The sequence below is a fragment of the Chamaea fasciata genome, unplaced genomic scaffold (assembly GCF_029207755.1).
Source record: "Chamaea fasciata isolate MVZ Bird 193981 ecotype frontalis unplaced genomic scaffold, bChaFas1.0.hap1 SCAF_5, whole genome shotgun sequence".
NCBI lineage: Eukaryota > Metazoa > Chordata > Aves > Passeriformes > Sylviidae > Chamaea > Chamaea fasciata.
Window position 1 is genome coordinate 56,736,537 of NW_027094090.1, and position 15,644 is coordinate 56,752,180.

The following is a 15,644-nucleotide window of genomic DNA, read 5'->3' on the forward strand; positions in this document are numbered from 1 at the left end:
GACTGATTGGGAAAGTTACCCTCAGCTTAGTTTTAGCCGAGCTCAGTTCCTCCAAGCAAACAAAACACAGGCCGGTGATTAGCCATGGGTTAAGAATCTCCTCGGATCTCCGGATCTCCGTGTGACCCTTAAAGCATCACACAGCAGGTGATGCTGCAGGGAGGCTGTGATTAAAACAGAAACCCCCACACAATGGGGAAATGCCGTGTGATGAGCTGTCAGCCTCCCTACCTATCAGCCTCCAGGACATGCTGTTCTTGGAAAAGCATCTTACTGTTTGAATTGAAGGCTGGATTTTGATAACTCCTTTTTCAGGCTGATTCCTGCTGCAGGGCAGGAGGAAGGATGTCCAAAAGCAGCTCGTGATGCTTTGCATGCCATGTTTGGGTAGGAAGTGTTCTCCTTGTGCTGTTAGCTATTGTTTGTACCTATTTCACAACAGCACAGACCTCATCCTCCCTGAAGGTATTTCATGGAAGATTCATTCCTGATGCTCCCTTTCCTGATTTGTTTGCTCTAGGATTTTTTTAGAAACACGGGCCTCATGCTTGTGGCATGCTGGTGAATTTGGCTTGCCCTATTTATTCCATGCTTCAGATGCCTGGTCTGCAAAGCCAGTGGTAGTTTCCTCTCTGTAAATCATACAAAGATTAAGCAAAACAAGGTGATCCAAAGGAGATAGCAATTGGAAACAAAAGCATATTTCCTTTCTAATGAATAATGATGCTTGGGTGTCTTGTCTCCCTCCAGTTTGTGCCTCAAAAAGTCAAAGTGGTTTATTTGATTTCTCATTTTCTTGGTGTTATCTCTTTGTAGGCTTCAAATTGTCCCTAGGAATGACCTCTTTAAGTTTTCGTTATTGAATTATTCTTACACTGTATTTGCATGAGTTCTATACATTGCTATAAAATTACTATTTTGCATATCTCTAGAAAGGAGGAAATTACAAGTTCAGGCCCCTATCTTTGCTGTGGTATGGCTGAGGGAAGATAAGAATAAGTTCATGACTGTTGGGTTGTCTCATTTTCTCTGTTTAAAGAAATGCTTAGTTCTGGTTAGCCCTCTTTTCAAAACCCCTTTGGTAAAAACCTGTGTTTGATCTGCTCAGCCGAGGTTGGTCCTTCCTTGCTGAGCCTCAACATCTCTCAGTTTCTCAATGGATGAGCAGTGCTCTACTAGACCTTCAAATGTGGACCGAAAGGGAGTGTTTTCGTGGGTAGATCCAGTCTATCAATATTGGATCTGGAATGGGAAGTTGGCCACTTATGTAATATTTTAAAAAAGATTTACGGTTGGAGGAGATGCAAATACATGCATACACCTGTCATATGTATGTGTATAAATATATTTTTATATGTTTTGTATGTTTTTCCTGAAAGTTGAAAGTTGGGGGCTAACCTGGGGATGAATTTTGTGTGAACTTAAGGAATATGGAGCATTTAAAGTAGACTGACTTTTCACTGGCTAGCCTGGCACACTGAACAAGTAAGGTTGCCCCACCCTTTTCTTCCCCAGTCCCCCTTTTCATATATCCATCTCTTTTCTATTAGAAAAAGAAATTTCAGTACCTCCCACTCGGACTAAAACTTACTGCACTGCACACAGTCTGTGCACACTGGAGTGTTCAGAATGGGATTTAACAGGCCTGTGAGTGAGTAATGGAATAAACCTTCCCTTGGCTGTACTCCAAAAGGCTGAAATCCCTCCTTTCGCTGCATTTCCTCCGTCATTCCCACCATCCACCCTGCTATTCATGGCATGCAGTATGGTGAGAAGTTTCCACCCAGGAAAAAGCTCCCCACCTGCTGAACCTTGTCAGCTCTCCCAGACAATCAGGGGAGGCACCAGGGAGTGATGGGAGGTGTTCCACTTAACCTGACAGCGCTTAAGAGATGAGAACCCAGACCTGGGAGTTTGGATTTTTGTTAGCATGGTAATCCCAGATACTGGCAAAACCTGCTGAAAATCTATTTTTGTGCTCACTCTTTCCTTCCTGGCCCAGTGGTATGTCTGCAGCCACAGCTTGGAGCAAACGTGATACTCCTACAAAGTTTCTGCTGTCGCTGCCTTGCTGTACCCACAGGGATTGACAGCTACACCACAGGTGTAATTGCGTAAGCAGGGCTTTCCTTCATGAGCCTCAGACTCTCTCATAATTGCTCACATTCAGAAAAAAGGCAAAGGAAGTCAATTTAGCTCTTCATGTTGCAAATGAGTCATGCAAATTGCAGCAGTCAGAGGAAAAATAGGTAATCCCGGAGCAGAGTGTAAATTTGCTCATATGGTTAAAAGGGTTATTGACAAGCAGGAGCTACAGGAGGGCTTATGCTGAAGGAGGAGGGGGCTCAGTGGCATGGATGTTCACTGCAGAGCGGGTAGGAAATCCTGATTTGTTGCTAGGCTTTGCTCCAGATGCTCTGGGGGAGGTGGAGCCATTAGCTGGGGCACAGGCCACAGAGCTGTTCTCATGTGGACCAAAGGCTGAGAGAATAAAGCTGTGAGATGGTGCACAGTGTTCTGCTCTCTAAGTGCAAAATTAATTCGCAGTTACAGGTTTTTTAGCACATGTCATTGGCATCTTCTCATAGCAACGGGCCACACGGTTTTCACCAATGACAAAACCTCGAAAATAGCACTGATAAGAGAGGGACTTGTGGTACCACTCCCCATCCTTGAAGCTGGCTTTTGGGCTAACTCTGAACTTCTCTTTGACTGGTTCACCACGAGATTATTTAGTTTGGTTCTGCAAGAAATAGTTTTCACATGATCTTAAATTGAAGGCTTTCACAAGCAATATTCACTGCTGATTTCCCTGGAAGTTCAACTGCAGAATTTCCAGCTGAGGTCCCAGCTCTCAATAGAAAAGATAGCAATGGTTCCACTAGAGCTCCACGCTGGTTTGTAGATCTCTATGCATACAGCTCACAGGAGGATCTGGATCTTCCTTTTACAGTCCTGCATAAGAACCTTAGTTTTACTTCTAATAAGCAAAGGTTCTAGATTGCTTAATTATGCTTTACCTGCTTCAACAGTAATTAACAGTACTCTGAGGTTTGGTGCAGAAAATATATATTGTGCAAAGCACCCGTGCATGCAGGGAATGCATGCATTGATTATCCATAGGGGTAGAGCATTCATTTGAGGGTCGGTTCAACTTTTCAATACTCGTGCTGTAGTGAAAAGACCCACTTTTCATCACCCAACAAGGTGCAGGTGGTTCCTGTCAACAACGGACAGGAAGGTGTTAATTGGCTGGCTTGGAGGGCCTGGCAGTGCTGAAGCTGAGGTGAAAGATGTGTACACAGTATGTGCTTCACGTGGAGGAGCTGAATCTGTGAATGGGATTGGGAAGGCGCAAGGATCAGGTGTAAGGAATCTACTGACTGTCATAAACCTGATTGGCAGAGGGTTCACACAGAAGAGGCAAGGCTGCTTAGGGAAGTCATGTGTGGAGCATGGGAGTTCATGCAATCTCTTCCTGTAGGGTTTGCCTTCTCTGTAGAGAGTAATTGCTCATGCTTCTCTTTTTAAAATTTTTTTTTCCTTATGTCTTTCTATTTTGGATTGCATTACCTCAGAGAACTTTTGGATACAGAAAACAAAGCACTGTCTGCATAATTCCTGCAATAATTTCTGTATAGCCACAGACCTCAACCTTTTCTGTACTTTTTAATCTTATTGTCACTGTCAGCTCTCGTGCTGAAACATGCTGCCACTTTCCTCCGAAGTTCTCCTTAGTGTCCCCCAATGAAGAAAAGGGAGAAGCAGGGAACAAGGTGGGAGCACAATTAACTTTACGAAGGGGCACCGTGATGCTTGTCAGAAGGTGTCTCTGCCGCTGGGTGCTTTGATTCCGAGCGCACCAAATTGAGATCACCTGGGGAACAGATTGGAAGCAATCGGTAGACGAGCAACGGATGAGCGAGCGCGGGTGCAAGAAGGCTCGGGAGCACCCGGGCTCTCCCGGGACGGTGTTTGCAGCGTGACGCGGGGCGGGGCGCGGCCGGGCGTGGCCGCGGGGGCGCGGCGGGGGCGCGGCGCGGCCATTGGCCGGCGGCCGGCGGGGCGTGGCGGCGGGCGTGGCCGGCCAGGAGTTTCCCACAATGCCCCGCTGCAGTGCGGCCGCCGATGGATGCTGCGCGGTCGCGCTGCCATTTGCAGCCGCCGCGGCTCGCAGCGCGCCCCGCGGCCCCGGGAGCTGCGGTCCCCCGGTCGCCGCCGTCCCCCAGCGCCTGCAGCCGCCGGCCGGTCCTCCCCTGCCCCCGCCTCCTCCTCCTTCTCGGCCCCGCTGCCCCGCCGCAATGAACCCCCCCGCCGCGGCCGGCGGGGAGGAGACGGGAGCGGCGGGCGGCGGCGGCTGCCGGGGGGCCGAGGGTGGCGGGGAGGCGGCGGGCGCCGCCGGGATCCCGGAGGAGCAGGAGCTGTCAGCGGCGGACGAGTCGCTGGAGGAGAAGCTGCGGAGCCTCACCTTCAGGAAGCAGGTGTCCTACAGGTGGGTGCCGGGCGGGCGGGCGCCTCTCGGTGGGAGGGGAGGCGGCAGGCGGGTCCGGCGGCAGTGCGGCCGGGCAGCGGCGTCAGGGCAGCACCCTGGAGCCTCATAGGCTTCTTCTTCATCCCGAAGCGCTAAAGAGCTCTCCCAGATCTGCGTTTCCTTAAGCCAGCGAGCGGGCTGCTCTCAGCCCCGCTGCTGCCGCAAGGTTTAGGATGCTCCTCCGGCGCGGCAGCGCCAGGGGAGATGGAGACCGTGACGGGGAATGTGGGTGAACTTCAGAGTTACTCCGAGCCGCGGTCGGGGCTCTTGCCCAGCTGCCTGGGGAATAGGGCTTGCCCTTTGCAGTAAAACACAGCTGCCCGTGATCCCGGCGCCTCCAAACGCTCATTGAGGGGATCGGAAAAACCTTTCTGGCGGCACGGCTGCTCTCGGGAGGAGTTTCTCTATGGGAATTCTCCCGGAGTGCAGTGTCCCCTCCCTGCCTGCTCCCCACCTGCGCCGGCCGCCGTTGCATAAGCCCCAGCGACCGATAAGACTTGGGAGGCTGCTGTACCGACACCCCATCCCTGGCTGCGGGCTGAGGGCCACCAGCGGGCAGCCACCGGCTGCCACATGTCCTGCTAGGGCCAGAGCAAGACCTTGCTTTCATAATGAGGGTCTTCTGTTTTTATGGCTGTGCATTTACTTCACGCGTCTGATGTCAAATAAATGGGTTTGTTCCTCGTGTAAATACACCTGCGCGAAGGGGCCGTCGGTGGGGCTTGTCTGCTCTTCTGTTATCATCAAGGTGCTGCTAATTGCCAGCATCTGCCGAAACAGATCGCTATCTGAGAAGGTCTATGCCAAAAAGTTTTCGAGTCTTATCTAATTCTAGTTGCAAAGCCCCTGTGGAGGCAGCACACCACCAGTAACTAGTGTTCTAGTGTGCTTAGGGATGAGCTCTCTCGGCTGGGAGGACGGAAAACCCAGAGCTGTTGCTTGTCCCGGCAAGTAAAGGGTGTCTCTAGCCCCAGGTAAATTAGCTAAAGACTGTCCCCAGCCATGGGAATGCTTAATGTGCTGTAAATTTACAGCTAGGATAACTTAGGAGCTGGTCTGAGTCTAAGCTCTGCATGTGGCAGGGCTTAAAAATGATGCAATTAAACACTCATAGCTGAAGTTTTATATAATACCTGATGTGTGCAGAGAGACTTTCCCCATCAGGGCTGATGGTCCCAGTGGTGAGTGTGAAGTTTGGGATGATTCATCCTAAACCCAGTAAGGTGAGCAATGTGAAAATGAGAACTTACTGGACACCTCTGGAAAAAAAAACCCCAAACCGTTACCTCAGTCAGCTCTTGGTACCTTTACATCTCTACCCTGAGAGGTTTCTTAGTTTGTATCATTTTGGGGCAAATCCGTTGCAGGTAAAGGCAGAGTCTGAGGTGAACTGCTGAAATGAAGTGACTGCTAAAGAGACAGGTTTGCTCATGTGTCTGCTCTTGGGACAGAAGGCAAAGAGTTTGCAAAAAGTCTTCTGCCTTTTTTTTGGGGCGATGGGGGGGCATGGAGGTAGGAAAGAGGAGATAGTAAAATCTGTTTCTAATGTTCTGCTCTCTAGATTGTTGAGAAGTGTGTTAAAGATGTGGATGTTCTTGAAGCTTTCTTCATGGTCAATATTTTTAAGGGTTTCATAATAAATGCTTTTAGGAGGAAATGTAGGGATTTTTTTTTTTTCCTCCTTCTCCTCTCCTCTATCTACGAAAGCATATAACAAGTACTGAACCTTCAGAGATTAAAGCCTTTTCTTAAGCATCTCTTGATGCGTATCAATCATTCTACTTGACTTAGGATACATGGAAGAAAGTACGTTTTCTTTGCATCCTTGGATTTCCACACCTTTTCCTCATCTACTGCTGGTTTCCTACAGATAACATGCACTTTATCGTGTATCCATAACGAGAACAATCTGGGTAGATAGAAGAGTATAAAGCTTCCAAAGAGGACTTCCACTGAGTTCTCTACACCCTGGAACCTCAGGCTCTTTAAATTGCTACCATTTCCCTCAGTAAATTATGGCGCTGAAAAACATTTGCAAATGTAAATGGCTATATTAGATCCAGGAAAACCTATTTGCATTGGCACTTGGACTCCCTTACCCACTGTCACAATAGAAATTATTCAAGGCTTCATACAGCCTTTCAAGCAGCTCATTTAGGGCTCGCTATGCAGGTGTGTTACATTGCCATTCACAGCCCTAGAGCTGTATTTATACGTTCAGGAGAAAACCCCAACAGCTGGAGCTTGCTTAAAATAATAAAGATGGATGAAAATGTATGTAAAAAAATAAATCTACTGGTGGCAGTTGAAGGAGTGGAATGGGAGGTCAGGATATTGTTACAGGGGGAAAAAAGGAAGCAAAAAACTTCTGCTGTACCGATGTTATTAAACTGTAGTTTACCTCAGACTGGGCTTAAAGTATTATATTCCACCCCCGTTTCTTTTTCAATCTGTTGTTAAACAGCAAATAACCTCAATGTAATACGTCTCTATTTAGCTGACATTGTTGTTCCACGTAAATAACTTGTTAGTTTCTCTAGAATTGTACCAAGGCTATGAGTAACCTGTTCAGAAATCAGTGTTTTGTACCGGTGTGGCCCGTAGCTTGAAATGCAGAGACTGCTTGTATTAAATATGTTGCGATTTTATGTTGCAAATACCAGCGTAGGCGTGTTTGTCCGCTATGCCTCGTGGGGAGCTTGAAAATTCCCGTGACCTTGCCACGTTGCCAGCCGTATCCACCTTGCACCTGGCGATCCCCAGAGCTCGCTGTCCGCACCGAAAGCTCCGTCCGGAGCAGATCTGTGCCGGCCGTGCTCTCCCGGCCTCTGTGCTGCCATTAGGGACACACACACGGTGGGGATGCGCCGCTTTGCCGTGCTGGTGCGGGGGCCGATGGCTTTGGGGTGCGGCTGTGCCCGGGTCCGTGCGCTGCCAACACGCGGCCCTAGAGCGGATCCTGCCCGCCGGGACCCGGGTGCTGCCGCCGGGGCACGGGGAGGGGACGAGGGGCTGCAAACAGATCCCTCGATCCCTTGCTGAGGGATCTCCTGCAGCGCTGTGCAGGCCGAGTGACAGCCAGAGAAATCTCTTTTTAGGGAGAAATCTCCCTTTTCAGCCTCACACTCCTAAACGAGGCTGACCGACCCAGTGGTTGGATGCTGACATCAGCATGCCGACAGCTAAGCAGCAACTCCAAGCCCTAATTTTTTTCAACCCTGCAAATATGGAGTTAAATATCTTAGTGATGTTTTGGCTCTTCTGCTGAAAATCTGAAATATTGGCTCACAAAATGAAAAATGTCTTTTTTTTTTTTTCTTTTTTGTTTTAAACTGATAGAACCAAAAGTTCAGTTTCCCGCCCTGTTGTGAAAAGATTGGCAAATGAAAACTAAAAAGTGAATTAAATATGCACATGTGCCAGAGACAAATTCTTTCTAAAGTTTGGTTCTCAGAGTAATATTTTCCCCACACATTTCTAGACCCAGCAGAATATTTACAAGACATTGGAACAGAAAGCTGTGAGGTAATATTTTTTTCCCTTTAATTTTTATTGTTTTGTCATTGCAAAGTTTGTGAGGAATCTTGTGGTGTCTTTTAGATTAAGTAGAGGTTAAAGTTGCCTTCATGAAGTAATTCTTGATATAAAGAGAGAATCAGATTATACCAAAGATGGGTGCTCAGTAAGAATATTTCCACAATAAAAAGCTACTGTAAAAGGAATCCTGGGCAATAAAGCATTATCTGGTAGTTTTCTGCAAGTATTTGTGCCTCCAAAATCTAATCTGAAATCCAATTTTGCCATTTTAGTTAAGTTTAGAGAAATAGTGAAAGTAATAAATAAATTAATAAACCCCCCAACCAAACAAAAAATCATCCCTAAAAATCAAAACAAACAACACAACCTAAAGACCAAGCTAACTGAAATAATCAATTGTGCAAATGGTTTTTAATTTCTTAATTAATTATTATTTAGATATTCAGGGTGTCTTGATTGGTGGCATTGGAAATGAAAATAAAGTTGTGATTTTTAATGTCCCTCTTGTGAGAGCTCAAGTGGTGTTTGGCAAACGCTTGTCACTAGAGAACAGTTTTCCTAGAGAAATGCAATTTCACTTTCACCAAGTTGAGAATGCTGACCAAGGCAGTGGGTGGCAGGCTTTAGAATTTTTGCTCCTACTTGAGTCAGGGATTTCCAAACGTGGGGCAGCAATGAACTATCTCAGAGTCCTGTGCCGCTAATTGGCAGCATCTTGGCAGCTCAGTGGTCGCGCCTTGCTCCAGCACGGAATCCTGCATTGCCCTTTTGGTCATGGAAGAGGCTGGAGGAACTGCTTTCCTTAGGTCCCCGAGTCCCCTGGCCACCCAGTTCCACTCCTGCTGGAATGAGTCACTGTGAAGGGTCACCATCTCAAGTAGGTGGTTTGAGTTTCCTTGGCAGAACTTTCTCCCCCGCTTGCCAAATGAATCTGTTTGGGATGTGCCTTGTGTGCTTTCCCGACCCTTCCTCTGTGAGTAGAAGCCAAGAATCGAGCTGGCCTCTCCCCCTGCACCATCAGCAAGAACTGCTTGTCTGCCGTGGCAATAAGTAACAGGAGTTATAATTAGAATTGGTTTTGTCACTGCATTTGAAGGGGAAAAAGTTATGGCAAGGAAATTCTGGGAAATCCTTATTACACAAGCCTTGTCACTGATGATGAGCATTTAAGTACCTGAGACTACAGATGGGGACCAAAATAGAAATATAACATAGGAAATGTCCTCATTTTTTTTTGCTTCTTTTATTTTCAGACATTGAACAGTCATAAAACACACATCACTTCTTAGTAAATATTAAATATAGACAGGATAATGGAGATGTCTCCTATTACTAAGACTTAATTGTTTTATGACATGTGACAGCATTTACAAGTGTATCGTGAAGTATTATAAATAATTAAAGCTGAATGACATTTGTAAAAATGAAAACACCTAAGACAAGCCTTTGATCTTTTGATTGTGTTGTTTTATTTTACCTAAGTTTCCTTGAATCTTAACACATTCTAATGCTATAAATGAGTGCAGCTGTTCTGCATGAAAATGATGGATGGGTTTTTATCTTCTACCAAATGTCAAGGAAATAATTCTCACTCTCTGGCCTAATCTCAGAGGATCTGCCTGCAACAGTCTGTTAGGAGTTGTGGGTAGGTACTGTGCAGTCTTGTTACCACCCACTCCTGTAACAGTAACTCGATTTACTTTGTCACCCGAGACTTTCATCACCGTTTTGTCGTTTCCTCCAAAAGCAGATCACTGGATGTTTTTGGTACGTGATGGCCCTTCGTGAAGCTAGTTGATTTATAAAGATTTGAGGTGGAAACTGTGCTGCAGCAAAATGCAGAAAAATGCTAGGATAGTCAGAAAGAAGAATTCTACCATGGGAGAATCAAACTGACATTTAAGGTTCCCTCCTGTCACTGAGATGTGGCTGCCAGTCTGGCCATCAGTGTCTCTACGTAGCACAAAGTAAGGGGTCTGTCTTTGAATCTGGAGTGTGTCTGACCTTCTCCCTTCTCTATCTGGGCTTAGCAGCACCTCACAAAAGAAACATTGTGAGTGGTAACTTTGACTAAAATTGCACGTGAGCTGCAATGGAATTATGTACATAGTCAGAAGGAGATAAGTACATCGGTGACCTGAAAGGGTGAGCCTCTGTGAGCACATAATGAAGCTGTTGTGTAGCACAGGCACGGACCTGTACACCCAGATTGCCCTGCAGGTGGAAAAATTCATAGTGTAAAAAGTGCTGAATCAGGTGCCACATAACTTTGATGAAGTGGAAAACCAATTTTGCTCTCTCTAGTCCTTTGTAATAAATGAGCAGGTAGTCAGTTCTTCTCTCCTGGATCAGTCATGGTGCTAATGAAATTATCTTCTTGAAGCCTTACCAAACTTTTGACAGATTTGATTTGCTTGGGTTTTTATTTTGTTGTTTGTTTGTTTGGTTTGGTGGAAGTGGTGTTGTTGCTGTTGTTTTCTTTTTTTTTTTTTTTTTTAAATTTTGGTAACTTGGCTGAGGTTTTGGGAAGGAGATGTGTACAGGCAATGATCTTCTGTGTTCTTCCTGCTACTTTATGGTACAGCAGAGCCTGGACTTGAGGTACACACGTGACAGTCAGACAAAGGATTTCACAAATGTTAAGGAGAAAAGGAACGAGTGAAAGAATAACAATAAAAAGCCAGTCAGGAATGGCAGACTCACATCTTTGTACCCACTCCTAGGTACAGAACTGTCAGTGAGAAGCTTTGCCTTGGAATAAAATGGATGTAGAAATGTGGAGCTCTTTTTTGGTCTTGCATTACAAAATTGTTGTTTTGGTTTTTTAAAAGCTCTTTGTAAGTGGAAGTAGTGTATGAGCTCAAGTATACTTGACATGTTCACCCACATGTACCAATGTTGGTTTGGGGACATTTTTTTCTCCTTCTTCTTTTAGTTTTTGAATGAATCTATGATTTGTTACTCTTAGCAAAGAAAAACTGTGTGGGACGGGGTATACTGGGAAAAAAAAATGTTTGTTAGGAGTACCTCTAGAGAAGCCTGTGGGGAGGGAGACTGTTGGGGCCTCCATGTGGGTTAGTGGTGGGTGTTTTGGTGGCTGTGTGAGGCCAAAGTGTTGTCCCTTCAGGGTGAAGCAGGTTTATGTTGGGACATGGGCACGATGGACTTTGCTGTGTGTTTTAAAAGTTGCAATCACGTGAAAAAACCATCTGTGTTTTCACCAAAAAATTGCTGGGCCCTCTGTGGGCTGAGAAATGCATACCATGGTATGCTGCGTGCCTTTGGGCCTTGGTGCATGCCCTGTATAAATACCCAGGGACAAAGATGAAGGGATGTCATTATGTTGCTAATTCCAGCGTATGGCATGTGAGTTTTCTGCTGTTTTCTGTCCTTTCCTCTGAGGTAACACGTATTTATGCGTGCAAAATGTTAATGTGCTTGCTCATGGCCAAGGCCATAGGTCTGATGGAAAGGGTGGTGCCAGGAACTGTGTCCCAGGTTTTCAGGCACATTTCTCTCTCTTTTAAAGCCCCCACATCTCTCTGGTTTCATTTCTCTTTTCTGTCTATACTGTGCTTTTCCTTTCTGTTCTCCTGTACCTCTTGGTGTGGATGTGCTGGGTGCAGCTGCTTCCCTGGTGCTGGGCTGTGGCAGCCCCTGGATTGTCCCATTACCCTTTCTCTCAGGATGCTGAGATGATCAGGCTGTTGCTGATGCATGTGCTGCCCACTTCATACTGCCGGCAGGGAAGGTGATTGCCTCTCAGCCAGCTGGTAAAGGCTTTTTTTTTTTTCCTACCTGGAAACTTGTCTTTTGTGTTTTGCCTATGAGGGAATGCAGGGTTTTGTCCATGAAGATTAAGATGTGTGCAGTCCTCACACCGGTGCCACCTTGTCTAATGTGTTGGCTGCTGTGTGCCACAGATTAGCACAGTGTCCAGCCAGTGCTTGGATTGGTCTCTGAGGAGAACACTTGGCTTGGGATGACTGTGGTTAGGAAGAAGAGAAGAGGTTTTTCTTAAATTTCAGCAGAACTTTTTCTCTTACAAAAGACCACAGTCCCCCATCTTAGTCTGCAGAGGAGATCCACAAATGAAGTAGGATACTGTAGTGTCGAGGAAGAGGCTGTTTTTTTTTTAACACCAAAAAAATCTAATGTGCTGGTCATAACCTTCCCTGAAATTAAAAGTGTAATTCTTGCCCATTGCGTGTTGTCTCAGTTTTTTTCACCTGTAGGGCTGTAATCTGAGACAATACATAGCACAGGCAGTGTAGGGCCTGAATTTTTGTAGATACACCATGAAAAACAAGGGAAAGGAACATAAAGAGACTTATTTTAGAGTACAGATGGAGTCTGTTGGACAAAGTGGGAAAAGATCTTCGACTCTAGCCCTTAGAGCAAGACCTCTCATCCAGGCCAAAGAAAGACTGGAGGAGAAAAGGTTTGAAACTACAACTTTCAGAGAAAACCTGGAACTTTTTACAAAGGCGTGTAGTGACAGGACAAGGGGGAATGGTTTAAACTGAAAAAGGGTGGGTTTAGATAAGGTATTAAGAAGAAATTCTACCCTGTGAGGGTGGTGAGGCCCTGGCACAGGTTGCCCAGAGAGGCTGTAGCTGTCTCATCTCTGGCAGTGTCCAAAGCCAGTCTGGAAGGGGCTCTGTGCAACCTGGGATAGTGCAAATTGTCTCAGCCTATGGAAGAGGTGTTGGATCAAGATGATCTGTAAGGTCCTTTGCAAACCAAAGCATTCTTTGTTTCTATGAAGTTTTGCTTCTGACTTATTTCAATGAGCAAGTGGGAGGGTTAATTTTGAAAGATCTTCTGTACCCTGAGGCTGCCAGAGGGCACTAAGTGGTTCTTCTGAATGTTACAACACCTTCAGTTAATTTAGTGAAATGGCTCAGCATAAAGTTGGGGAAGGGGAAAGATTTTTTTAGGTGGTTCTGAGGAATGAATGATCACTAACTACTGTGTTCATGACAAATAAAGTGGTGCAGGGCTGACCTTATCTGTGCTCTGGGATTGAGCCCGATATTTCCCAATACCTGTCTATACTGCATTTTTGAGGAAGTTTGGTGGTTTGAAACACTTGTGCTAGAAAAACCTTGGTGATGAGGTCCCGAACCTTTCAGTTCTGGGTTTGCATTCCAATGCAGCTGTGAATGGCACTGCCAGAATCCTTTCCATTTAACAGCTGTTTGAAAGCTTAGCTAGATTCAAACCTTACAGTTCCTAATGAGAAAGTGCTATTTCATAATCTGGTTCATCCATTTTTTTTTTTGAGGGGTTATAGCATTAAATTCTATCTACAAAGTTTTCCAGCTCACCAGCCCTATGACTACCTAACACTAATCCCCATTGTTGCAGACAAATGGCCATGCAGTCAGAGAGAAGAGAGGTGTCTAATTGTACTCGGGATTGAGGTGTAATTGAACACTTCATTGCTCCTCCTTTCACGTGATTGCAACTTCTAAAATATGAGAGATGAGAAGATGCAGGATGCCCTTCCCTCGGGCTGCCGATAAGGTGTGTACCACCAGCAACGAGGTCACTTATTGGCAGTGGTGCTGCTGGCAGCCCTATAGCCTCAGCCAGGATGCATTGCAGAGATAAATGATATTGATGATTTTGGTGGTCTGACTCTGGGCAAGAGCTCTTGGAGGAGAGATGTGGGCTCTTTCTCAATGTCCAGGGACTTGGGGGAAGGTGTTTAATGGTCAGAGGTGTGGGTAGTGGGAATGTGGTGGGCAAATACTTTGTCTTGCATTCTAATATCCTTTTCAGATTTATTCAAAATTATCCATTCCTCCCCCGCTGTTACTAAGGAGTTTGTGTTTAATATGTACATCTAAAATATGTACATATTAAGGCTATATGATACAGAAGTGTTTGGGGGTATGAGCTGATGCTTTTTAGAAGAGAAAAAAATTATCATGTTTAATAGAGACATAATTATTAGAAGCACTGCGCTTATGTAGGACGCGCGTCAATATTTGTAATTTCACCAACTTTAAAGTATTTCAAAATGGTAAAGTTTGTTTCAATGTTTCTAATTTCTTTCAAATGTTCATGGGTTTTGCCTGTCATAAAACCAAACAACAAAGTCCTTAGTCGTCAGATTATATTTCTTCTAAATTGTATGACTCATCGGGAAGCTTGACCCACCGGGGAGCATTTTCCAAGTGGGGCAGGGATTAAGCTTCAATTGCACAGATTCATCAAAGATGATGAGTCGAACACCCTAGAATCCCTCTGTGCTCTGAAACTGCTCCCTGATGTTGTGTAATATGCAGGAGAGGGGACTGCCTGTGATGCCCTGAGAGGTGCCATGGGGTTTCTGGGCACCGTAGGAGAGGATGAGGAAGGAAAATAGCTTTAAAGCCTGTTAGCATTAAAAGATGATGAGAAAATACCTTCCTGTCATCACTTTATTTCATTAGGTTGCTAATGAGTTTCCTCTAGGGATGGTAATGGGGTAGTTCTGATGCTTTTATCCAATTAGTGAGTGATCCCAGGAGTTTATCCTTTTGTCGTGAAAACACATCGAGGTTCATTCCTCCTGGAGCATTGCATCCTGCAGGTGCTCTGAAGGCAACGAAATGCCATGTGAAGGTGCATGCTAGGCCAGGTCCTTCATTACTAATTGCTGATGTTAGCCTGATCTATGGTTTTGAGATGGAGCCCTGGAGGGCAATGGACTCTCAGGTGAAAGTAAGTGAAATGCCAAAGATGTGAATAAAGTTTAATTATGAGTTTTGAGGTTCCTTGTAAGTTGAGACACTGGGAGAATTCGCATTTTAAAAATCCTCATGTAGATAGGAAACAAAAGATAAGCGCCTTTGATGCTACTGCCTCAAGGGATATCCAGTACGAATGCCTTGGCAGCTGCTTATGCGTGTAGGAACCTTTGCTTCTGGCACTGTAGTCACCTCCAGGTTTTAGCTTGATTTAAAATGACATGGAAGAAGGAATTAGCAACAGTAGTGATGCAGGTGACATGTTCGGTTGTGGGTGGCCTTCCATTAGTGAAAAGAACTTAAGCTATTCCTTGTTCTTCATTTTTGTCTCTGCAGGTAGCCAACAGTTACAACTGTCACTTCTCTTGTAGGGGACTGCATATGGCATTGCAGCAGGTAGTTTTGTCCCTGGCCAGTGTCTTCCACAAGAGAATTTATGTCTTTCTGTATTTTTTAGTTGCTCTCTGTCCTTTTAATTCTATAATTTTCCTTTGTTGCTCTGCCTTCACCAAGACCCCGGTGCTCTGTGTTATTTATATACCTGGGGCTGTGCAGTGCATGGTACAATGAAAGAAGAACACAGAATACATGAACACTGGGTTTCACATTCTACAAGGTTAGAGTTAAGTTATCGAGGTTGCTCAAACAGTTTTTTCCTGCCTCCAAGGTTGGTGTGAGCTTTATAGTACAGTGCTTTATTTCTGATTCTTTACCATAAAGATGCTCATAAGCTGCTGCCTTTTCCCTTTAGAGCTGCAATATGGGAAGTTTCCAAGCCCTGCACTGGTAGGCTGTGTTGCAGAGGGGTTACATGCTCTTTTAAAGTGTAATTGGAA

General features: G+C 45.4%; 1 protein-coding gene across 7 annotated transcripts in view; it reads left to right on the forward strand.

The window, feature by feature from the left end:
- Positions 1-4,103: 4,103 nt before the first annotated feature.
- DGKI (diacylglycerol kinase iota) overlaps positions 4,104-15,644 on the forward strand; it is a 199,741-nt gene continuing 188,200 nt past the window's right edge. For 3 of the 7 annotated variants that reach the window (XM_066183829.1, XM_066183830.1, XM_066183832.1), the window contains exon 1: positions 4,262-4,492. In XM_066183829.1, the coding sequence (XP_066039926.1) occupies positions 4,302-4,492 (191 nt within the window). In that variant the 5' untranslated portion in view covers positions 4,262-4,301. Of the gene's footprint in view, positions 4,493-15,644 lie in introns of all 7 variants that reach the window. The other 4 variants (XM_066183827.1, XM_066183828.1, XM_066183833.1 and 1 more) reach the window with 2 other exon arrangements.